Source organism: Procambarus clarkii, chromosome 53, assembly GCF_040958095.1.
Source record: "Procambarus clarkii isolate CNS0578487 chromosome 53, FALCON_Pclarkii_2.0, whole genome shotgun sequence".
Taxonomy (NCBI): domain Eukaryota; kingdom Metazoa; phylum Arthropoda; class Malacostraca; order Decapoda; family Cambaridae; genus Procambarus; species Procambarus clarkii.
In genome coordinates this window covers 28942455-28966939 of record NC_091202.1, presented here as the reverse complement: position 1 = coordinate 28966939, position 24485 = coordinate 28942455, and the positions used below count along the sequence as shown (strand labels likewise).

Genomic DNA, 24485 nt, shown 5'->3' with positions numbered 1-24485 from the left:
CCCTGCACCCAGGTGCCTGTCTGTGGCCTCTCACTCCACGTCTGTGTGTGTGTGTGTGTGTGTGTGTGTGTGTGTGTGTGTGTGTGTGTGTGTGTGTGTGTGTGTGTGTGTGTGTGTGTGTGTGTGTGTGTGTACTCGTCAATTTGTGCCTGCAGGATCGAGCATTGACTCTTGGGGACCCGCATTGACTCTTAGAGCCTCGTGTCGCAAACTTATATATCTTTTCCAGTTTCCTTATGTGCTTCTTCAGAGAACATAAGAGAATAACATTGTTTGAAAGACGCTATGGAGCTTTGTTCTTCTCCTCGTCGACGCTACTAGAGATGATGGCCCTCTGATTCATTCTTCTTCGGATTACAGCAGATTATAATAGATTATAATATTATATATTACACTATTATATATCCTTAAACTTAACCATATTCCCTGCACATTCTCTTATATAAATATTTTATCCTCGCCATTTTGTTGTTTAAAAACTTGATTCGAATTGTATCAGAATTTATCCACTAAAAATCCACTTAAAATCCACTTAAAATCCACTTAAAATCTACTAAAAATCGGCTCGCAAAAGTGACATGATGTGCTGGGGCCAGATTCACGAAGCAGTTACGCAAACACTTACGAACCTGTACATCTTTTCTCAATCTTTGGCGGCTTTGTTTACAATTATTAAACAGTTAATGAGCTCCGAAGCACCAGGAGGCTGTTTATAAACATAACAACAGTTGATTGGGAAATTTTCATGCTTGTAAACTGTTTAATAAATGTAACCAAAGTCGTCAAAGATTGAGGAAAGATGTACACGTTTGTAAGTGCTTGCGTAAGTTCTTCCGTGAATCTAGCCCCTGTTTTCTATGCATGGGTCCTCAGTTAGGTTAGACTCGGGTAATTTAGTACATCAGTTTAGTGGCGTTGTGAACGCTGGAGACGACGGGCTGCTCGGGCAAGGTAGCAGCAATCATTACCTTACCTTACCTTGAGTACCCATAGTGTGTGTGTGCTTCCAAATAGCGTAACGTACCCAGGTTACTAGGGCCAGATTCACGAAAGCACTTACGAACGTGTACATCTTTCCTCAATCTTTGACGGCTTTGATTACATTTATTAAACAGTTTACAAGCATGAAAACTTCCCATTCAACTGTTGTTATTGTTATAAACATCCTCCAGGTGCTTCGGAGCTCATTAACTGTTTAATAAGTGGAAACAAAGCCGCCAAAGATTGAGAAAAGATGTACAGGTTCGTAAGTGTTTGCGTAAGTGCTTTCGTGAATCTGGCCCCTAGTGTCCAGACACAGAAACTAGACGCCTCCACTGTAAGATAACTAGTAGGAAAAGTTTATTACTCGGCTGCTCCTTGGTTATACCAAGGAAACCAGTAAATCCCCAAAGTTGTTGTGATGTCAGACGCAGGAGGAAGTTGCAGCACCTGCAGCTCATTAGAACATGAACATCATCTACCTCTTGACATCTATTAGCCGGAAGTATAGTGATGGCAAAAAGCTTACGTCACAAGGGGATGAGTCGTCAGTTTTTGTATCCTGTCTCTTATTTTCCTACTAAGCACATACAGACCCCCCACCCCACCCATCCCCCCATCTCATTCCTAACAGGTTTAGCTAGCAAAACCAATGAATTATCAAAACAGTAATGAAATCGTTTTATCACTAAATAAACCCCAATCCCCAGTCCCTCCTTCCAATGTGAAGAGCTCAGTAATACGCGTTTTTAAACCTCGATTATAGTGAGGTTGTTCCCGGTAACCCGAGGGCGTCCAGCCGAGCCCCCACAGGAGGGGGAGACTTGAGAAGAACGCCAATCTCACCTCCCACGGTTGCCAGGATGGTGAGACCCGGGTTAAGATTCTTGCCTCATGTCTTAAAGCTCTCTCTCTCTCTCTCTCTGTATACCAGAACAGTATTGATAAACACCTTGAACTGTTCCATTCACTATGTGAATAGTTCTTGAGTGTCCTTGAACTGTGGGACAATGATGTTTTTAGTGTACGTGTGCTAAGATTCGCCCCTCGTATTATTTTCGAGGTGATGATTCAAGGTTTGTTGCAGATAGCGTTGAGTGATGATGGTTACAGTGATGATGAGGAGGAGGAGTGAAGGGTAGAGACGGTGGTGAGAGGTAGGGGGAGGGAATAGGGGGTAGTGAGGGATAGGGACGGTAGTGGAGGCAGAGAGGGAAAGAGAGCAGAGAGGTACAGAGGGTGGCACAAGAGCCTCGATTTACTAGATGAAAAGCCAGCTCCACAGTACATAATTCCCAGATAGGGAAAGAGATGAAAGAGGACGAAAGTCGTGAAGGAAGGATGTAGGTGAAGGGTGAAAGAAGGAGGTGAATGAGAGGGAAGATAACAAAGAGGAAGGAGGGTGGTGAGGGGGAAGATACGGGGATGAAGGAGAGGGAAGGTTTTGATGATGATGGTCGTAGTTCATGTAACCGACAGGGACCACGTAGAAAAGATGCTTACAGTGATGACAGTATATAGTGTAGATAGCTACAGTCTTCAAGAACGAGTGAAGATGATTACTGTGAGAAACGTGTTGAAGTAAAGATGGTTTTACAGTTATAAACGTTGTATATTGATGATGATTACTTAGATGAAGATAGTGTGTAATAAAGATAATTAATTGTGAAGTCAATCTGCAGTGATGATGTGATCTCTATCACCCGAGCAACACCGAGCAACAGAGACTTGCAACTGATGTCCAACTAAGATTTTAGACCTCCGCTGTGATGCCAAGATACTTGCATCCTTTACACACAGAGATCACACTAACGTGATGCCTTATTCAATCTTGTGTTGTTGATATCCTCAAAATGCATCCGGAGTCTGCCAGTGCAGACCGCTTATCACATGCCTCTGTATGACTAACCATCCTGTGTGATGGGGATTTTTTAGCATCACCTAGTTAGCTTTTTTGACACACTGTACTCCACTTCATATAGTCTAGGGTAGCTGCACTAATGCAGATGTACCTAATATGTTAATAAAGAAAAAAAAGTGATGCATCAAATGAACAAATCCACAAGGGCCGTGACGAGGATAATATATAATCCTCGTCACGGCCCTTGTGGATTTGTTTACATCCATCCTTCTGCTCCTCCATTCGGCAGTTTTACGATCCAACTCCATAGAAAATATTCCCCCATTTTCAAATGATCTTCCTCTTGTATTAAAAGCTAATGACCTCGTTCTTGCGACTGGCGATACATTAATTATTTATTCTCTTCCAGGGTAACCATTGGCTGGCCGCGGCGACGCCCGTTGGACGTGGCGTTTAGCGACGTCAGTCTGATGCTGGACAAGACGCCCATTCTCTCTGGTGTGGGCGGCGGGTGCAAGCCAGGGGAGGTGTTGGCTATCATGGGTCCTTCAGGTAGGTGGCATGTGGCTTACCGGTATATACATATGTATATAAATATATATGTGGGAATTAGACCATTAGACAACCAAAGGTTAGAATGGTTCGAGAGTCGGGGTCCAAGAGCTTGATCTTCCTGACATAAATTGGAGAATACACACACACACACACACACACACACACACACACACACACACACACACACACACACACACACACACACACAGTTATTCATTTAATATTAAGTTGACCAGACCACACACTAGAAATTGAAGGGACGACGACGTTTCGGTCCGTCCTGGACCATTCTCAAGTCGCTGCAATATGATTGCAAAGCTCCAGGTACTACATACCCTGCAGGTCTGAAGAGTGTAATAACTGGACATTCGGTAATGTAATCTGTATGATTATAGGCACTCTTTTTTTTTATTAATACATTAGGTACATCTGAATTTGTGCAGCTACCCTAGACTATATGAAAGGGAGTACAGTGTGTCAAAACGCTAACTACGTGATGCTAAAAAATCCCCATCACACAGGATGGTTAGTCATACAGAGGCATGTGATAAGTAGTCTGCACAGGCAGACTCTGGAAGCATAATGAGGATATCATGAGCACATAAGTGAATAAGGTAACAGTGGTGATAAAAGTCCCCATCTCGTAGGATGGTTAGTCATACAGGGTCATATGTTTAGTAGATAGCACTGACAAATTTTGGGTACACTGTGAGGATATCTTCAAGAAGACGAGGGTGAATAAAGTAATTGCAAAGCTCCAGGTACCTCTTGCCAGCTGGTCTGAAAGGTCTAATAACTGGGCATTCGGTGACGTAGTGTGGGAGATCATGCCGCAGTTCCTGCTCCCAGAGTTTTCACCTGGAGTGCTCATGATTGGGAGATCCGTCACCTGTAGCCACCTGCCACAGGTAACGGTAACCCAACCTGATCCTGGCAACCACTGTGTCGCACAGTCTGGTGGACGTTTTGTGCTGCCCATAGATATAGGTTTCTGATCTGAACTAAATCATAGCTTTTGTATACTAGTGCTTTCAAGTATCAGCTTCAGCTTTCAGGGAGTCAGTAATTACTTTCCTATCAGACCTGAGTGTTTGGACCAATATAGTTTTGACAGTAGAAATGGGGATACCAAGATCTAATTCAACTTCATCTTTGTTGCACGCTAATTTGCTGCAATGTCTGTCTCATTATAATGGGTTATAATTATGCACTCGAATAAAGCAACAATTATAACTCTACGGACGTTTCGCGTACAGTTTCATGTATGTACAGAGTTCGGAACGCATTTCATCTGTTACCCACCTGAAATGATACACGCACCGCAATGTAGAATTTGAAGTATATGTATATGTATGTATGTATATATATATATATATATATATATATATATATATATATATATATATATATATATATATATAAATATATATAACTGAAAACTCACACCCCAGAAGTGACTCGAACCCATACTCCCAGAAGCAACGCATCTGGTATGTACAAGACGCCTTAATCCACTTGACCATCACGACCGGACATAATGAGGTGATAGCCGAGGCTATATGAACCACCCCACCGCCGGCACTCGGATAGTTATCTTGGGCATAGCATTTTACCAAATCACCTCATTCTTTGGGGCACACGTGAGGAACACAAATGCGAACAAGCCTGAATGGTCCCCAGGACATATGCAACTGAAAACTCACACCCCAGAAGTGACTCGAACCCATACTCCCAGAAGCAACGCATCTGGTATGTACAAGACGCCTTAATCCACTTGACCATCACGACCGGACATAATGAGGTGATAGCCGAGGCTATATGAACCACCCCACCGCCGGCACTCGGATAGTTATCTTGGGCATAGCATTTTACCAAATCACCTCATTCTTTGGGGCACACGTGAGGAACACAAATGCGAACAAGCCTGAATGGTCCCCAGGACATATGCAACTGAAAACTCACACCCCAGAAGTGACTCGAACCCATACTCCCAGAAGCAACGCATCTGGTATGTACAAGACGCCTTAATCCACTTGACCATCACGACCGGACATAATGAGGTGATAGCCGAGGCTATATGAACCACCCCACCGCCGGCACTCGGATAGTTATCTTGGGCATAGCATTTTACCAAATCACCTCATTCTTTGGGGCACACGTGAGGAACACAAATGCGAACAAGCCTGAATGGTCCCCAGGACATATGCAACTGAAAACTCACACCCCAGAAGTGACTCGAACCCATACTCCCAGAAGCAACGCATCTGGTATGTACAAGACGCCTTAATCCACTTGACCATCACGACCGGACATAATGAGGTGATAGCCGAGGCTATATGAACCACCCCACCGCCGGCACTCGGATAGTTATCTTGGGCATAGCATTTTACCAAATCACCTCATTCTTTGGGGCACACGTGAGGAACACAAATGCGAACAAGCCTGAATGGTCCCCAGGACATATGCAACTGAAAACTCACGCCCCAGAAGTGACTCGAACCCATACTCCCAGAAGCAACGCATCTGGTATGTACAAGACGCCTTAATCCACTTGACCATCACGACCGGACATAATGAGGTGATAGCCGAGGCTATATGAACCACCCCACCGCCGGCACACGGATAGTTATCTTGGGCATAGCATTTTACCAAATCACCTCATTCTTTGGGGCACACGTGAGGAACACAAATGCGAACAAGCCTGAATGGTCCCCAGGACATATGCAACTGAAAACTCACACCCCAGAAGTGACTCGAACCCATACTCCCAGAAGCAACGCATCTGGTATGTACAAGACGCCTTAATCCACTTGACCATCACGACCGGACATAATGAGGTGATAGCCGAGGCTATATGAACCACCCCACCGCCGGCACTCGGATAGTTATCTTGGGCATAGCATTTTACCAAATCACCTCATTCTTTGGGGCACACGTGAGGAACACAAATGCGAACAAGCCTGAATGGTCCCCAGGACATATGCAACTGAAAACTCACACCCCAGAAGTGACTCGAACCCATACTCCCAGAAGCAACGCATCTGGTATGTACAAGACGCCTTAATCCACTTGACCATCACGACCGGACATAATGAGGTGATAGCCGAGGCTATCACCTCATATGTCCTGGGGACCATTCAGGCTTGTTCGCATTTGTGTTCCTCACGTGTGCCCCAAAGAATGAGGTGATTTGGTAAAATGCTATGCCCAAGATAACTATCCGAGTGCCGGCGGTGGGGTGGTTCATATAGCCTCGGCTATCACCTCATTATGTCCGGTCGTGATGGTCAAGTGGATTAAGGCGTCTTGTACATACCAGATGCGTTGCTTCTGGGAGTATGGGTTCGAGTCACTTCTGGGGTGTGAGTTTTCAGTTGCATATGTCCTGGGGACCATTCAGGCTTGTTCGCATTTGTGTTCCTCACGTGTGCCCCAAAGAATGAGGTGATTTGGTAAAATGCTATGCCCAAGATAACTATCCGAGTGCCGGCGGTGGGGTGGTTCATATAGCCTCGGCTATCACCTCATTATGTCCGGTCGTGATGGTCAAGTGGATTAAGGCGTCTTGTACATACCAGATGCGTTGCTTATGGGAGTATGGGTTCGAGTCACTTCTGGGGTGTGAGTTTTCAGTTGCATATGTCCTGGGGACCATTCAGGCTTGTTCGCATTTGTGTTCCTCACGTGTGCCCCAAAGAATGAGGTGATTTGGTAAAATGCTATGCCCAAGATAACTATCCGAGTGCCGGCGGTGGGGTGGTTCATATAGCCTCGGCTATCAACTCATTATGTCCGGTCGTGATGGTCAAGTGGATTAAGGCGTCTTGTACATACCAGATGCGTTGCTTCTGGGAGTATGGGTTCGAGTCACTTCTGGGGTGTGAGTTTTCAGTTGCATATGTCCTGGGGACCATTCAGGCTTGTTCGCATTTGTGTTCCTCACGTGTGCCCCAAAGAATGAGGTGATTTGGTAAAATGCTATGCCCAAGATAACTATCCGAGTGCCGGCGGTGGGGTGGTTCATATAGCCTCGGCTATCACCTCATTATGTCCGGTCGTGATGGTCAAGTGGATTAAGGCGTCTTGTACATACCAGATGCGTTGCTTCTGGGAGTATGGGTTCGAGTCACTTCTGGGGTGTGAGTTTTCAGTTGCATATGTCCTGGGGACCATTCAGGCTTGTTCGCATTTGTGTTCCTCACGTGTGCCCCAAAGAATGAGGTGATTTGGTAAAATGCTATGCCCAAGATAACTATCCGAGTGCCGGCGGTGGGGTGGTTCATATAGCCTCGGCTATCACCTCATTATGTCCGGTCGTGATGGTCAAGTGGATTAAGGCGTCTTGTACATACCAGATGCGTTGCTTCTGGGAGTATGGGTTCGAGTCACTTCTGGGGTGTGAGTTTTCAGTTGCATATGTCCTGGGGACCATTCAGGCTTGTTCGCATTTGTGTTCCTCACGTGTGCCCCAAAGAATGAGGTGATTTGGTAAAATGCTATGCCCAAGATAACTATCCGAGTGCCGGCGGTGGGGTGGTTCATATAGCCTCGGCTATCACCTCATTATGTCCGGTCGTGATGGTCAAGTGGATTAAGGCGTCTTGTACATACCAGATGCGTTGCTTCTGGGAGTATGGGTTCGAGTCACTTCTGGGGTGTGAGTTTTCAGTTGCATATGTCCTGGGGACCATTCAGGCTTGTTCGCATTTGTGTTCCTCACGTGTGCCCCAAAGAATGAGGTGATTTGGTAAAATGCTATGCCCAAGATAACTATCCGAGTGCCGGCGGTGGGGTGGTTCATATAGCCTCGGCTATCACCTCATTATGTCCGGTCGTGATGGTCAAGTGGATTAAGGCGTCTTGTACATACCAGATGCGTTGCTTCTGGGAGTATGGGTTCGAGTCACTTCTGGGGTGTGAGTTTTCAGTTGCATATGTCCTGGGGACCATTCAGGCTTGTTCGCATTTGTGTTCCTCACGTGTGCCCCAAAGAATGAGGTGATTTGGTAAAATGCTATGCCCAAGATAACTATCCGAGTGCCGGCGGTGGGGTGGTTCATATAGCCTCGGCTATCACCTCATTATGTCCGGTCGTGATGGTCAAGTGGATTAAGGCGTCTTGTACATACCAGATGCGTTGCTTCTGGGAGTATGGGTTCGAGTCACTTCTGGGGTGTGAGTTTTCAGTTGCATATGTCCTGGGGACCATTCAGGCTTGTTCGCATAAATATATATATATATATATATATATATATATATATATATATATATATATATATATATATATATATATATATATATATATATATGTTTCATTGAATATGACCGCATATTCTGTATTTATTATTTTCTGGTTTAGGGCTTCTATCCCTCTAACTATTTTCTTAGCATCAGGGCTTAATTGAAATAGGAGTTCTCCAAAACTCATTTTCGTACTTTTAAGGTGAAGAAAAGAAGTGATTTACTATAGAGTGTATTACACTTATTTGTATAATTTGCACGACGTTTCGAACCTCCATGGTTCATTCTCAAGTGAACAGATCTTACAATACTAGTTGATTTTATACCCGCATTAGGTCAGGTGATAATACAATGAAGGTGAAAACATGGGGGGATACATAAGGGATAAACATAGGGGCTGCAGAAGGCCTATTGGCCCATACGAGGCATCTCCTATCTAAACACAAAGATTAATCCAGTGTAATTGGCCTGTTATGTTGGACATTGTCTTCTGTGTTGGCATCGATATGTTCTTGTCTTGTCCTTACTCTCATGGTGGGTAGAGTAAATAGTTCCGTGATTTGGGTGTTCATGGTAGGTCGCTCTATTCTTATGTGAATTGCCTCAAGAATTTGTAATCTTCTTGAATCTTGGGTTTTGTCTATTATGCAAGTATTCTTGTTCAACATTTCTCTTGTTAGAGTAATGTCATGGGCTTGTCTCATGTGATTCCTAGGGGCACCAGATTGAAGATGGCATGTCAAACGCCTCGTCAGCTTGGTCGACGTCATACCTATGTACTTACATTGAAGGTTACATCCTTCGTGGGGGCAAGTGTACATGTATACAACGCTTGACTGCTGTAGAGGGTTCTCCGTCGGCTTCGGGCTGTTTTTGATAAGGGGTTCGGAAGTCTTCTTGCTTTTGTAGAATATTATCAGGTTTATGTTTTGGTTAGGAGTAGTGCTTTTTACTCCTTTACGGATTATTTCTTTCATTATTCTTTCCTCTTTTATATGTTCACTGTGCATGGTTGATTTGTAATATAATTTTATTGGGGGTGTTGTGGTTTCTGTTCTAGGTTCTGAATTATACCAACGGTCCAAGTGTCTTTTTATAGCAGCGTTTATTTCCGCGTTGCTATATCCTAGTATTATATTACTAGTATTGTAAGATCTGTTCACTTGAGAATGAACCATGGAGGTTCGAAACGTCGTGCAAATTATACAAATAAGTGTAATACACTCTATAGTAAATCACTTCTTTTCTTCACCTTAAAAGTACGAAAATGAGTTTTGGAGAACTCCTATTTCAATTAAGCCCTGATGCTAAGAAAATAGTTAGAGGGATAGAAGCCCTAAACCAGAAAATAATAAATACAGAATATGCGGTCATATTCAATGAAACATGTTTGAAAGAAAACCTGCTGCCAGTATACACCAATATATATATATATATATATATATATATATATATATATATATATATATATATATATATATATATATATATATATATATATATATATATATTGTATTTATATTCTGTATTTATTATTCGCATATTCTGTATTTATTATTTTCTGGTTTAGGGTTTCTATCCCTCTAACTATTTTCTTTGCATCAGGGCTTAGTTGAAATAGGAGTTCTCCAAAACTCATTTTCGTACTTTTAAGGTGAAGAAAAGAAGTGATTTACTATAGAATGTATTACACTTATTTGTCGTCATTACATTCTATCTATTACATGTCGTCATTTACTTTCTATAGTAAATCACTTCTTTTCTTCATTTTAAAAATACGAAAATGAGTTTTGGAGAACTCCTATTTCAACTAAGCCCTGATGCTAAGAAAATAGTTAGAGGGATAGAAGCCCTAAACCAGAAAATAATAAATACAGAATATGCGGTCATATTCAATGAAACATGTTTGAAAGAAAACCTGCTGCCAATATATATATATATATATATATATATATATATATATATATATATATATATATATATATATATAAAAGGTAAGATTAATATTTCTAACATAAATCTTCTCAATATTTCTTACGTTTTTCTTCACTGTCGAGGGTAATTGAAAAATTAACTCTCCAAAATTAATTCTTTTATTTTTGGTCTGAAGCCTGAACACATTTCGTAATGCTTATTACATTTTCAAAGACTAGTTTACAATAACATACATCATACTTATACTCGTTTTGGGTGAGGTGATATGGCTCAAAAGTTTTCGGTGAGGTGACAGAACTATGCCAGAATATGAGTCAATGGGTATTAAAACATAAGAATGGAAGTAACTGCAGAAGGCCTATTGGCCCGTGCTTCCTCTTGCTGCTTCTATGTTGGTTCGGGGTCTTGAAGTGGGTTGAACATAATTGTGCATTAATTGGCTGTTGATTGCTGGTGTTGACTTTTTGATGTGTAGTGTCTCGCTGATGTCGAGTCTCCTGCTATCGCTGTATTTACCGATGATTTCTGCATTACTTATTAAGATTTTTCTGGTTGTGAGAAGAGATTATATGTTCCTTGATAGAGCCCTGTTGTTTGTGCATTATTAATTTGCCTAGAAAGAGACGTTGTTGTCTTGCCTATATACTGAGTTCTTTGGGGCTTACAGTCCCCAAGCAGGTATGTGAAGGCATAGACGGCATTGGTTCCCTTCAAGACGTTCTGTTTGGTGTCTAAGGTGTTTTTCATGAGTAGGTTGGCCGTTTTTTTGTTTCTGTAGTAAATTATCAATTGTATTTTCTGATATTTGTCTGCAGGGATAACGTTCCTATTAATGATATCTTTCAGGACCCTTTCCTCCGTTTTCTTAGCCATCAAAAAAGAAGTTCCTTTAAAACAGTCTAATAGGGGCTACAAGGCTAGTTGACTCTTCAGAGGTTGCTTGGCGTTTCACCTTTCTTTTTATGACGTCTTCAACATAACCGTTAGAGAAGCCATTGTTGACTAGGACCTGCCTTACCCTACCGAGTTCTTCATCGATATGCTTCCATCCTGAGCTATGACTGAGAGCCCAGTCGACGTTAGCGTTGACAACACTCCTCTTGTCTGGACAGTCACTATTGGCATTGAGGCACATTCCTATGTTTGTTTTCCTAGTGTAGACTGCCATGTGGAAGCCTCCGTTTCTTTCCATGACTGTTACATCTAGAATGGGCAGCTTCCCATCATTCTCCATCTCGTAAGTGAAACTGAACACAGAATTCTGCTCGAATGCCTCCTTCAGCTGCTGCTGACGTCTGACATCAGATACCTGCATAAAAATGTTGTCAACATACCTGCAGTATATTGCAGGTTTCAAGTCCATGTCAACTAAAACCCTTTGCTCGATGAGTCAACGTATCATAAAAAGAAAGGTGAAACGCCAAGCAACCTCTGAAGAGTTAACTAGCACAACACTTGTACCCTTTATAAGACTATTTTTACAGGAACTTCTTTTCAACGGCTCATAAAACGGAGGAAAGGGTCTTGAAAGATATAATTGATAGGAACGTTATCGCTACAGACAAAAATCAGAAAATACAATTGACAATTTACTACAAAAATATAAAAACGGCCAACCTACTCATGAAAAATTCCCCAGACACCAAATGGAATGCCATGAAGGAAAACAATGTCGTCTATGCCTTCACATGCCCGCTTGGGGACTGTAAATCCCAAAGAACTCAGTATATAGGCAATGATGTATGTTAAGTGTAAACTAGTCTTTGAAAATGCAATATGCATTACGAAACGCGTTTAGGTGTCAGACCAAAAATAAAAGAATGAATTTTGGAGAGTTAATTTTTCAATTACTCTCCACAGTGAAGAAAAACATAAAAAATATTGAGAAGATTCATGTTAGAATTATTACTCTTACCCTTTCGGTCATATTTAACAACATATGTTTACAAGAAAGACTGCTACCAAAATATACTAATACACATCAAATGCAGTGTAAAGTACATTACACTATAATACTACACAATATGAGGTCTCTTGCAGCATTACCAGCTATCAGCTTGTCAACTTCTGGAAATTAAGCTGGCAAACATGATGAATGTAAAGTTACCCAGTACTGTACTGTACAGTGCATGCTCCCACAATCAGCGAACGTTTCACTCAGTTGTAAATTATGCAGAGGACCTCATTCATTTTAGGAAATAAATATTTAGAAAAAGAAACTGTGTGTGTATAATAGTCATTAATTGTGAAATTCTAGCCTTCTTATAATTTTTGTTAAATGTGTATATTACAACCCCATCCTCCTGTTTAGATAGTACCTATTGTGACAGTCGTCAGTAGTCACGAATCCATACGTACTTAGCTTTTAGACAGTAGTATACTGACTAGTAAGGAATTCTTCTAAAATAAATGAAGCTAAAAATCAAACTTAAATATTCCTAGGCCTAGTATAGCACACATATATATTATATTAGGGTCAGATATCATGCATTAGGCCTAGAAAGGCAGGTTATGTTTGTTCAGTTTGTCTAAGCAACACAAAATAGTTTTCTGGTTTGTCTAACTCAATGTTTCAGATTTCTACTTTCTAATTTCGTTGTATGCCGGTTTATATAGTATGGTCCCCATCATTACTACAAATACTACCAAAACAGTAGCATGAGCTGTATATTCCCAGCAAAATTATTAGGAAAGTGAAGGGACAGAAACTATGAGAAGGCACCAACCATTACGATTATATAACACTTGGAAGGGATTAACATACGGATTTGGGGTAGGACAGGGGGAAAGGAATGGTGCCCAACCACTTGGACAGTCAGGGATTGAACGTCGACCTGCATGAAGCAAGATCGTCATTCTACCGTCCAGCCCAAGTGGTTGGACATATATAAGGAAGGAGAGATAATATATTCATCTGTCACATGACAATAATCTTTACAGGTTCAGGGAAGACGTCGCTTCTCAATGCTATCAGTGGGCGAGTGCGTCCCACTAGTGGAACCATCACCATAGGAGGGGCGCCACTTAACAAACGCCATAAACGTCAGATCTGCTATGTCCTGCAGGATGATATCTTCTATGCTAATCTTACATTAAGACAAACCCTTGTGGTAAGGATTTCTCAAGTTTTTTTGTTAGCCTAGTAGCCTTGTTCTAGGTTGATTTTAGTATATTTAGCTTCTCTTTTAATTTTTTCAGGATTGATGAACACAATGTGATTGCACATTATAATGTCTCCCCACAGAGGGTTAAATATTTAACTTGATTTCTAGTTAATCAGAAGCTAAAATCAATGAGCACTTGTGTTTTACAGTTTTCATTGTCTCTATTAATTTGTAGAAATAGATGAAGTGTTCCTAGAATGAAACAATTTTCACCTGCAGTACACAGCACTTCTCCGACTACCAGACAGCATGACGTACCAAGAGAAAATGAATCTTGTGGACCATATCCTCAATTTACTTGACCTCAAGCACTGCCAAGACACGAGTGAGTACAGTGATTTTGTAGTACAGTACAATACAACTAAATTTATATTAAAATATTAAGATCTAATATACTGTTAACTATTAGTACAGCAAAAATTGGCAAGATTAATTAAAGTAGTTAGAAGTTTCTTACTATGTAGCAATTCAGTATTTGAGGGAAGAGGTTTATTTCTACTTAGATATGCTATGGTTTGAGGAAGTTTTGGTTATAGGATGACAAAATGAATACTTATTTTATCAGGACTTATGTCCAGCTCTGAGAAGACCTTGCCGTAAACTTTGTATTGTTCCAACATATGGCTGTCAGGTAGATCTGCAAGAAGCCTCAGAAGACAGTATGATATGCCATGGTCTCAAAAAGTTGCTCTGCTCTTTTCGAGTACAGTTTCAAGTTCCAAAGTAGAGATGTTATACACATTATCTGGACCCATTTTCCACCTTGTAATTTCAATATAGAAATATCTGATGATGATCCTAACAAAGCTGCTGTATATTGTGGGGCAGACTTAACATGCTACTGTAGTATTGCTTGCATATTGATCTGCTGTAATACCATGTCCGCAAAGGCTGATAATTAATGGTGAGTAAGTTACAGAGTATTAGGTTTTGAGATCTTTTTAATTTTGAACCACGTTGGGGGATATGGATATTGCATGTCCCACATGTAAAAATTACCAAAGTTTAAACCCTAAGCAGGTTAAGATGATTAGGCATCATTCCTTCACTGTTTGTGCTTGTGTACTCATTGCCATGAGTGAGAACCAGGATGTAAACTATTTAACTGCTCATGATATAAGGAAAGAGTGGTGCGGATTAACTGAACTAGTTGTAGTACAGTATCTGAATATTCATTAAAAATTTACTATACTATAACAAATTTAGTACTGTGCAAATAGGTTCTTAATAATTATAGGTGCACATAATTTTACAATAATGAATTGATCTAAATTGGAATAATAATGGTAATACCATTATTAAGCCACCATTAATAATGGTGGCTTTCAGGTAAATTCAGGATAAAACTAGCAATATAATATCATGATAAAATACATGTTATTTTTCATTTTCATTTTATTTTTTAATATAGTCACACATCTAATGGTAATTTCACCTTAAATATTTATTGCAGTTATTGGTAAGGTGTTAAATAGAGGCCTTTCTGGTGGAGAAAGAAAAAGAACAAATATTGCTTGTGAATTGCTGACCAACCCTTCCATTATGCTTCTTGATGTAAGTTCCACTTATTAGCATTTTAAAGTTTGATTTGATTTTGAATGCAACTAAAATTGTACAGTATATTTTTCCAAACAGATGTTCATTTTCATGTGGCATTTCAACACATAGAAATTACTAAATGAAATAGGTATATCATCTATATATTATTTATCATTTGCTAAACTTCTTGAACATTTCATTTTAGTTTACTTCTAATTTAGTATTCAATGTTTGCCCCCCTTTTAACCATAGCAAAACTTAATTGAATTATTCATAGTTCTCCCTGAAAAGCTTTGCATATTAATGACTTTATTTAATATGTATCTCCGTTGCCTTCAAATATATCTCTGCATTATGTTGACCAATCCACACACTAGAAAATGAAGGGACGACGACGTTTCGGTCCATCCTGGACCATTCTCAAGTCGACTGTCTTCACAATCGACTTGAGAATGGTCCAGGATGGATCGAAACGTCGTTGTCTCTTCATTTTCTAGTTTGTGGATTGGTCAACATACTGCAGCTACGTTATTGTGACTTATCGCCTACATATTTCTGCATTATATTCTTACAGATGCATATTTTACCAATAAAATATTCTTATTCTTATTTTTATTATTATTATTATTACTACTTTTATTATTATTGAGAAAATCCATAGGAACCGTGATGAGGGTTTGAGCCTATGCGATGGGTGTTCCCACATAGTCCTATGGATTTTCTCATTGATTCAGTCACGGTAGTGCAATTACTCTCAGTGTATTATTAATATTAATAGGTATATTATAACTACAAATCTTGTTCTTAGTTCAAATTTACCAGATCACTTTGATAGTACAGAAGCCTTAGTTAAATAAAATAGTGTAGTAGTAATTTGAAAGGTGGGGCAGGCAATTGTTAATTTCAGAAGAACTGAGAGTTCAAATGCAAAATTTTAGACAGAAATATAATATAGAAATTATTAGACAATAATAGTGTGAGCTCATAGAAATAAGTCACTAAATGGTATAATCTGTTCTCTTCTCATGCAGGAACCAACATCAGGGTTAGATTCTAGTACGGCACACAGCTTGATATCGACGCTTAAGCAGTTTGCTGAGAAAGAACACAAAACTGTTATAGTAACTCTTCATCAACCCTCCTCACAAATTTTTTATATGGTTGATCGGTTACTTTTACTCTGCAATGGTCAAGTAAGCTCTAAATGAGAAATTGTATTCATATACTAACATATTCTGCTAAATGTTACACACAGGTTAGAAAGATTCTATTTCTACTTTTCATCCACAAGGTTGAAATTTGTATATAGTAAATGCTAGTTTATTATATTGTATAAACATTAGTTATACAAAAATATTGTACCCGATTCAGATTCAGATTCAGATTCAGATGTTTATTCAGGTAAGGTTATTATTCAGGTATTCATTACCCTAATATTTAGGTAATATATTACTTGTATTAAGCATGACAAAATATTATGCATAATAGATAAAAGTGCACTACGTACTTGACCTAGTAAGGAAGGATTGACTACTTACAATCAGCCAGAGCGATTTTGTATATTTTCAAATTTTCAAAAATTCTTTTAAATTTAGCTCATCCTGAATAACATTAACATATCAATTACTGTATGTGATTGTACACAAATGACATATTGCCCAAATAACTTGTATAAATAATTAGGCACTACAATTTATTAAAACTTACATTTTATATTTGCAGAATGCATATTTTGGGGACACAAGAAAAGTTGTTGAGCACTTTTCCAGTCTAGGTCTTCCAATCGCCCCTCACTACAATCCAGCTGACTTTATATGTAAGAATAATAGAATATAAGATTTGAAAAGTGTTTTTATTCAGTTGATTATTTGTTTTTTATTATCAGGGAGAGGGAGCCTGTTCTTAGGCCTACAGAGGTCCCATAGACCAAATACTGACCTTCACCAGGATGCAGCCCCATAATCATTGTGAAACTCCCAAGTACATATTTTACTGATAGGTGAACAGAGGCATCGTGTGAAAGTAAACATGAACAACTATTTCTGTCCTACTTGGAGATTGAACCCAAGTCTCTCAATTGTGAGGCAAAGACATAGATTACTATGCTATTGAACCCATAATGTAAAATGAAAATAACATTATAAATACAGTATTTATCTGTTGGTTACCATCTTCAGTGCCTGTCAGTGAAACACGGAGCTTGTAAAGAATTCCTCCATTGTTTATAAGATGTATGATAAACTTGTGGCTTGTGAACATTACCCCTCATTCTGAATGAGAAGTATGAGGAACTTGTGAAGGTTGGCCCCCCTGCTGTGTAACTAATACTGTAAATTTGTGAATACTACCACCATTCTCTATGAGGAGTATGATGAATGTTACATCATTCTGATGATAAAAAGAGAAGCAATATAGGGAAAGAATGTTACAGATACACTTGTCCCATTACCCAGTCATTCACACTGCCTACTCACATGAAGAAACATGCACCATTAACTCTAGCAACTCATTTACAGAAGTATATTAATAATTTTACAAACAGAACTAAATAAACTAACTCACTCCCTCTCTGTACATGTATAGATTCAGATTCAGATTCAGATTCAGATTCAGATGTTTATTCAGGTAAGGTATATACATACAAGTGATGTTACATTAATGGATTGATATATAGATAGAGCTAGTACATACAATGCCTAAAGCCACTATTACGCAATGCGTTTCGGGCAAGAAAAACATTAATATCAAGAACTTAATACTAATTGAGCATAAAGAATAAAAGATGTTGAGAACAAATACAAATAAAGATAAAAAAAAAGGGGGAACATGACTGAAAAAGCAGCACAAATACAATAGGTTGACAAACAGTGTTGATTAAAAAAAAAAAGAAAAAAAAAAGAAAATAAAAAGAAAATAACAGACATGGGTTGACAATAGAGGAGTGAGGTAGATTACAGGGAATTTATTAGGTAGTGTTTAGTTTTTATCTTAAACTGGTTGAGAGAGGTACAGTCTTTAACATGGTTGGGAAGGTCATTCCACATTCTGGGCCCCTTGATTTGCAGAGCATTTCTAGTTTGATTAAGACGTACTCTAGGAATATCAAAACTGTATTTATTTCTGGTGTGGTGCTCATGGGTTCTGTTACAACCTTCTATGAAGCTTTTAAGATCAGGATTGGCATTATAGTTTAGCGTTTTATATATGTATAATACACATGAGAGAATGTGCAGTGACTTAATATCTAACATATTAAGAGATTTGAGTAGGGGTACCGAGTGATGTCTGGGGCCAGAGTTGGATATTGTTCTAATAGCGGCTTTGTATATATTAATATATTTGTATAAATATTTAAATATAAATATAATATAAATATTTATATATTTATTAATATATAATATATTTGGATTCACTATATATTGTGCAGAGGCTAAGAGATACTGCATGTTGGTGATTTGGGTGGGATTAAGTAAGAAGGACTGGAATAGGTGCAGAGGTATGGATTTTTTTTACTACGGTACTGTATGTGCAAGCCAATTGTAATAATTGTTTTATTTTATTTTTGGATCATAAGTAATTTTGGATGGGATTAGGTAATACCTGAAAGACAGGAAACAGAAACAAAATGCACAAAAATGTGCATTTCATATAATGTATATTAGTCAGTAAAATAATTTAAACAAATAAGAATTCCATATTCATATATTTTTTTTTATTCCTATGTGCTTCCTAGACTAACGAAAACATAAAATGAGTTATTTTTAAAATATACTGTAGAATGGCAAATCTTTGTTTTTAAGTTCATAGTTATAATTTGTTTCTTTTCCTAGTGGAGCAAGTTAAAGGACCACCTGAAGTGCAAGAACGATTAATTCAGGGTGCAAAAGAAGGAATAAGATTGAATTTTAATCTCCCGCAGAATATTACACTCCAGACATCCCCATCCATAAACTCTCTCTACTCCAAATACCTTTCTCTACCAGCTATTCATGTAAGAACAGGTAAGTGCATTTGGACTACCATTACGCTGATTAAGAATAGATGCAGCTATGCAGTCGAGTAATATAAATTAATTATACTATGTATATATATATATATTGTGACGGTAACGCGTTGGTGTTCGGCTGTTTAAGGCTAGGGGTATGGCCTCGTCACATAGTTATAAAAAAAAAATAGAAAAACTGGAACTTCGTCTGTGGTAAGGTAAGGAGAAGACACACAAAACACAAGTAAAACTTTAACAATGAAATTTTAATTACGTTAAATAAATCAAAACATGAAAATAATGCACAAACAAATATGTATAATAAAATCAATGAATCAAAATAATAAGAATACTTAAATGACACAATGAAAGTTACGTTAAGGCAAAATAACAAGAAGTGCAATACAACAGTAAATGGGAGGTGCTGGAATATTGGCTTAAAGCCACCACCTCTCTCAGTACACTCTAGAGTCTAGCTGGGAGGTGTGCTGGCTACGAAAGCACGGAACATTCTGAGGACTGATGTTGGGGCGACCCCAGACATCGGGTAGTATGGGGGGGGGCGAGGCAGGTGCAGCCAGACCGGCGACCAATCAGCGGAGTCGTAGCGATCAACGGGTAGTTTGGTGGTTGGAGTTCGAACAGGTGGCTGGTTGCATACGTTTCTGCTCACCCTGGCAAGCCTTGCTGGTGTTTGTTGTCGTTGTTGGACATTTCTTCCATAGTCTTTTATATAGTTGTGAAGACGTAATTTTGGAGGGAAGAGCAGGCTCAATCTCTTGAAGGAGATTATCGTCACAACTCTCCCCCGAAGCCTGCGGTTCTGGAAGAAGTACGTCGTTATGTGGTGGAGTAATGGATGGAGTCGCTTCTACTTCATAAACTCTGGAGAGATCATGGGCTAAGATGTTGTCAGACTCTTGGTATAGCGTGTCTCCAGGTTGAATTTCTGCAGGTAGCAAGCCCATAGTAGAAGACGTTGAGATGAGAAGTGGGCGTGCTGCAGGAGGTGTAGGGTGGTGTGGTCCGTATTGATGGTGGACCGAGCACTTTTCAGGTGTGGAGTGAAGTGCTGAAGCTTCAGGATGAGGAAGAGTAGCTCCTTGCCAATTGTTCCGTCGTTCCTTGTAGCAGTAGTCGCCGACAGGTGTATTCTTCTCGCCTCGTTGCTGCATCACGACACCACCCACGTCGGTACCATTGGCGTCGACATGGAGGATGAAGGGCTTATCTGACGAGGTGAGAGTGGAATTAGAAGAGGGCATAGGAGCACGATTATTATCCTGAAAGCATTTGGGAAGATCATTAAGGATTTCGGAATTAGAAAGCGCTGACTCCTTGTCAGTGCTTTCGGGAGGAGAAGCTGGGAAGGTCTCACTGTGGATGTAGGGTTCTGTGAATGTGGAATAATTAGTCAAGACAGTGGGAGGAGTACCATTATATTGCTTCAGGAGGTTGACGTGGCACAGCTGGGTCTTCCGCCGCCTATCAGGAGTCTCTATCACATAATTATTATTATTCCTGCACTCTTTGACGCAGTAGGGTCCTGAAAATCTGTTTTGTAAAGGTGAACCTGGGATAGGGAAATAAGCAAGGACGAAGTCTCCCGGCTTGAATTTTCTTACTTTGCTGGTCTGGTCGTAATGAGTCTTCATTCTCACCTGGGCTTTCAATAGATTATCATGGGCAAAGCGGTGGACTCTCTCTAGAATGTGCTGAAGGTTTTGAAGAAACTGGGGCACATTCTGATGCTCACTGAAGGTGGCATCTCTGAGAGAGTCTTTGAAAGCCTTAAGGGGAGTACGGCACTTACGGCCGTAGAGCATCTCATAAGGAGATACTCCTAGGGACTCATTGGGGAGACTTCTGAAAATACACATTATTAGGTCAATCTGCTTATCCCAATCCTTTGAGGTTTCACTACAAAACTTTTTCAAGAGTGCTTTGATGGTCTGATGACTACGTTCAAGAGAACCCTGTGAAGCAGGATGATAGGGGCTGGACAATACCTGTTTGATGTTGAACTCCTCCAGTGTCCTTTTGAAGAGATCACTGGTGAAGTTGGTGCCACAGTCACTTTGAATCTCCCTGGGAAATCCGTATTGAGTGAAGATCTTCAGTAGATGTTTGATAACCGTAGCAGCCGTGATGTTCTTCACTGGAACTGCTATGGGAAATCTGGTGGTAGGACACAGGATGGTTAGGATGTAGGCGTTACCTGAACTGGTCCGAGGTAAAGGACCAACACAGTCTATTATGAGTCTGTGGAAAGGTTCCGCAGGCACCTGTATGGGAATCAGTGGTGCTCTGGGAATGGAGACGTTCGGTTTGCCTGCCATCTGACATGTATGACACTGTTTTACGTACTGTTTGACGTTGTTTACCATACCTGGCCAGTAGTAGTCTTGACGAATCCCATGGTAAGTCTTGTTGAAGCCGTAGTGGGAGAATGCTCCGTGGGCCAGGTGTAGAATAGTGGGCCGCAGGCTGGTGGGAATCACAAGTTGTTCGGTGTTGGCCCAATCGTCCTCCTCCTTCAGTTTACTGGGTCTATATCTGCGGTAGAGCAAGTCGTTCTCTAGGAAGAACCCAGGAATACTGTCGGGTTGAGTCTCAGCCTGGAAAAACAATGGTGTTAAAGTAAGATCTTCCCTCTGCAACTTACGGAACTCCAACTTGGTCAGATGCGGGGGTAGTTTCTGAGGGTCTTGAGGGACAGCGGTAGCAGTAGAGTCAGCTGGCTGTGGACGTGCGGCTTGTGCACGGGTGGTCACGAGAACCGGAGGAGAAACTTCACTCTCTTGAACCTCTGTTGGAACATACTCAAGAATAGGGTTACTTGGCACAGAGTTACACACCTGGGGTTTGTCCATGACGATCAGGTTGGTTGGTTGCAGGTCTTCTGCCAAGTCGTTGCCTAGGAGAAGTTGCACTCCAGGCATGGGAAAAGGCTTTTCCCTGACGGCGACTTGGACTTCCCCGTTCACGTAGGGACAATCCAGGTGGACTCTGGCGAGAGGGTATGGAGTAGTAGCAGTGAGGTCAGTGATGAAGACCGTTTCCCCGGTGTAGACTATGTTGGGCACAGCCGACTTCAAGATGATCGATTGTAGAGCCGCTGTGTCCCTCAAGATCTTCAATTTGAAACGTCCCTCCGGATTTGAACCGTTGGCAGAGACAGTTCCAGTATACAGGTGGTTACTGAAAAGAGAAAGATCATTAACATCAACACCAACATTCATCACAGGCTTACCGGACTTAGGAGGAGTTGGTTTGGGTCGTTGTTGGTCAGTGGATCCCTTGTATTGAGACTTACCACACTTGTCTATGGTATGTCCATAGAGTCTACAATACTTGCAGTACAGTTGTGAACCAGCTTGATCGGGGCTCACCTTCTCGTAACTGTACCACGACTTCTTACTGGAGGATGGTTCAGGTGTCAGCCGGTGGATGAGGCTGTAAGTGTCAGCCGACTTAGCACACTTCAGGTAGTCGGTTTCTTCTTTATCTGCTAAGTAGAGGCGGACAGGAGGCGGCACACGTCTCAAGAATTCTTCAACAAGCATCAGGTTGACGAGTTCTGTAAAAGTAGAGACATGTGCTGCTTCCAGCCATTTCATGAAATACCTCCGTTTCGTGTTAGCAAACTCGAGGAAGGTAGTGGTACTTGCCTTCAGGTGGTCACGGAATTTCCTTCTATAACTTTCGGTGGAAAGTAGGTAGGCGTCTAACACTGCTTGTTTCAGAGTGTAGTAGTCATTCTCAGACGCCAAAGTACTGAGTGTGACTGCAGCTCTACCTGTAAGATGGACTCTGAGAAGTGTTGCCCATTGGTCGACAGGCCAACTGAGTTGATTAGCAAGGGTTTCAAAGGTGGTAAAGAACACATCAACTTCTGCTTCTACAAAGGATGGCATTAACTTACTTGCATGTGATATATTAAAACTGACGGGAAGATTGGCAGTAGCTTGTTGGCGTTGAGTGAAGTGTGAAGTTTCCAAGGCGATTTCACGTTGACGACACTCTAGAGCCAGAGTTGCTTGTTGCTTGTCATGTTCGCGTTGTATTTCCAACTCGCGTTGTTTTGTTTCAAGCTGTACTCTCTCACGTTCATGGAGCAAGGCGACCTCACGTTCGTGTTCTTCTCTCCTCAAAGCAGCTTCGCGTTCTTGTTCGTCTCTCCTCAAAGCGGCTTCGCGTTCGTGTTCTTCCCTTCGTATGGCAGCTGCTTCTCTTTGCTGCTCACGTTCAATCTTGGCCAGCTCTAGTTTAAGTTTCATCGTTGCCAAGTCAGTTTTCTCTGCAATATAGTAAGTTTCATGAGTTTCAGAGTCTATCTTACCTTGCTCTAAATAGTAATCCAGCAACAGGTTGTGTAGGTCATTTTTGTTGGCTTGGTAGGGAACTTCTAGTTGATACTCATGTGCAAGAGTTTGTAGTTCAGTCCTCTTGGCACGACTCAAAGTCCCTATTTCACCTGCTGGATTTGCACGGAAAGTTTGGAGACGAAACATGGTGAAATTAGCAAATAAAGGTACACGAATGTTCAATAATGAAATGTCAGAAACAGGACAACGTGGCAACTGGTACCTATCCTGTGTGATCTTTAACAATTAACGTTAAGTGAAAGATATTAAATGATTAAATTAAATCAAGGGCGCAGGAAATCTTGTACCCGGTACTCATGTAAGAGAATAAGGGCAAGAAAATCCTACTAACAAATGAAACAGAGTTTCGAAAACAAATGAAACAGTTAAATGCTTCAAAAGTAAAATTGGTAGTCCAAGGATGTAGGCATACCTTGCCGAGTCTCTATAGGACATAAAGCAAGTTTTTCCTACTGAATTTAATATGATACTTACAGAATTAGCGAATTTTTGTGCTCTGAAAAAATAAGCTAATTCCCTACCGTTGTATGTATCATCATCTCTGACTGACGTGTAGGGGTGCGAGGTGTCAACTGGTGACGAGAACTGCTGCTGAGGTCCCAATTCAGCAACTAAAGTTCGAGCTAGAGGAACTATGGCCCTCTTTGTCCTCCTACAGTCAGATTGCAGAAGATTGGGTACTCTTGACCCGGGGCAGACCACAGTACCAGGGTACCAATATGATGATCTGTCAGAATGAGAAATATTCAAGGGACATAGATGGTAAATACGAGTAATAACAAGGAGGGAGAGATGACCAATTAAGAGTATGACTGCGGCCTACAGTCACCACGTAA

The 24485-nt window shown here is 40.5% G+C and overlaps 1 protein-coding gene across 2 annotated transcripts in view; it reads left to right on the top strand.

The window, feature by feature from the left end:
* Nucleotides 1–24485, top strand: part of E23 (Early gene at 23) — an 88645-nt gene that overhangs the window by 48756 nt on the left and 15404 nt on the right. For both annotated transcript variants that reach the window (XM_045756679.2, XM_045756677.2), the window contains 7 exons: nucleotides 3252–3394; nucleotides 13514–13683; nucleotides 13957–14062; nucleotides 15191–15291; nucleotides 16308–16469; nucleotides 16999–17092; nucleotides 19107–19277. In XM_045756679.2, the coding sequence (XP_045612635.1) occupies nucleotides 3252–3394; nucleotides 13514–13683; nucleotides 13957–14062; nucleotides 15191–15291; nucleotides 16308–16469; nucleotides 16999–17092; nucleotides 19107–19277 (947 nt within the window). The remainder of the gene's footprint in view (nucleotides 1–3251; nucleotides 3395–13513; nucleotides 13684–13956; nucleotides 14063–15190; nucleotides 15292–16307; nucleotides 16470–16998; nucleotides 17093–19106; nucleotides 19278–24485) is intronic.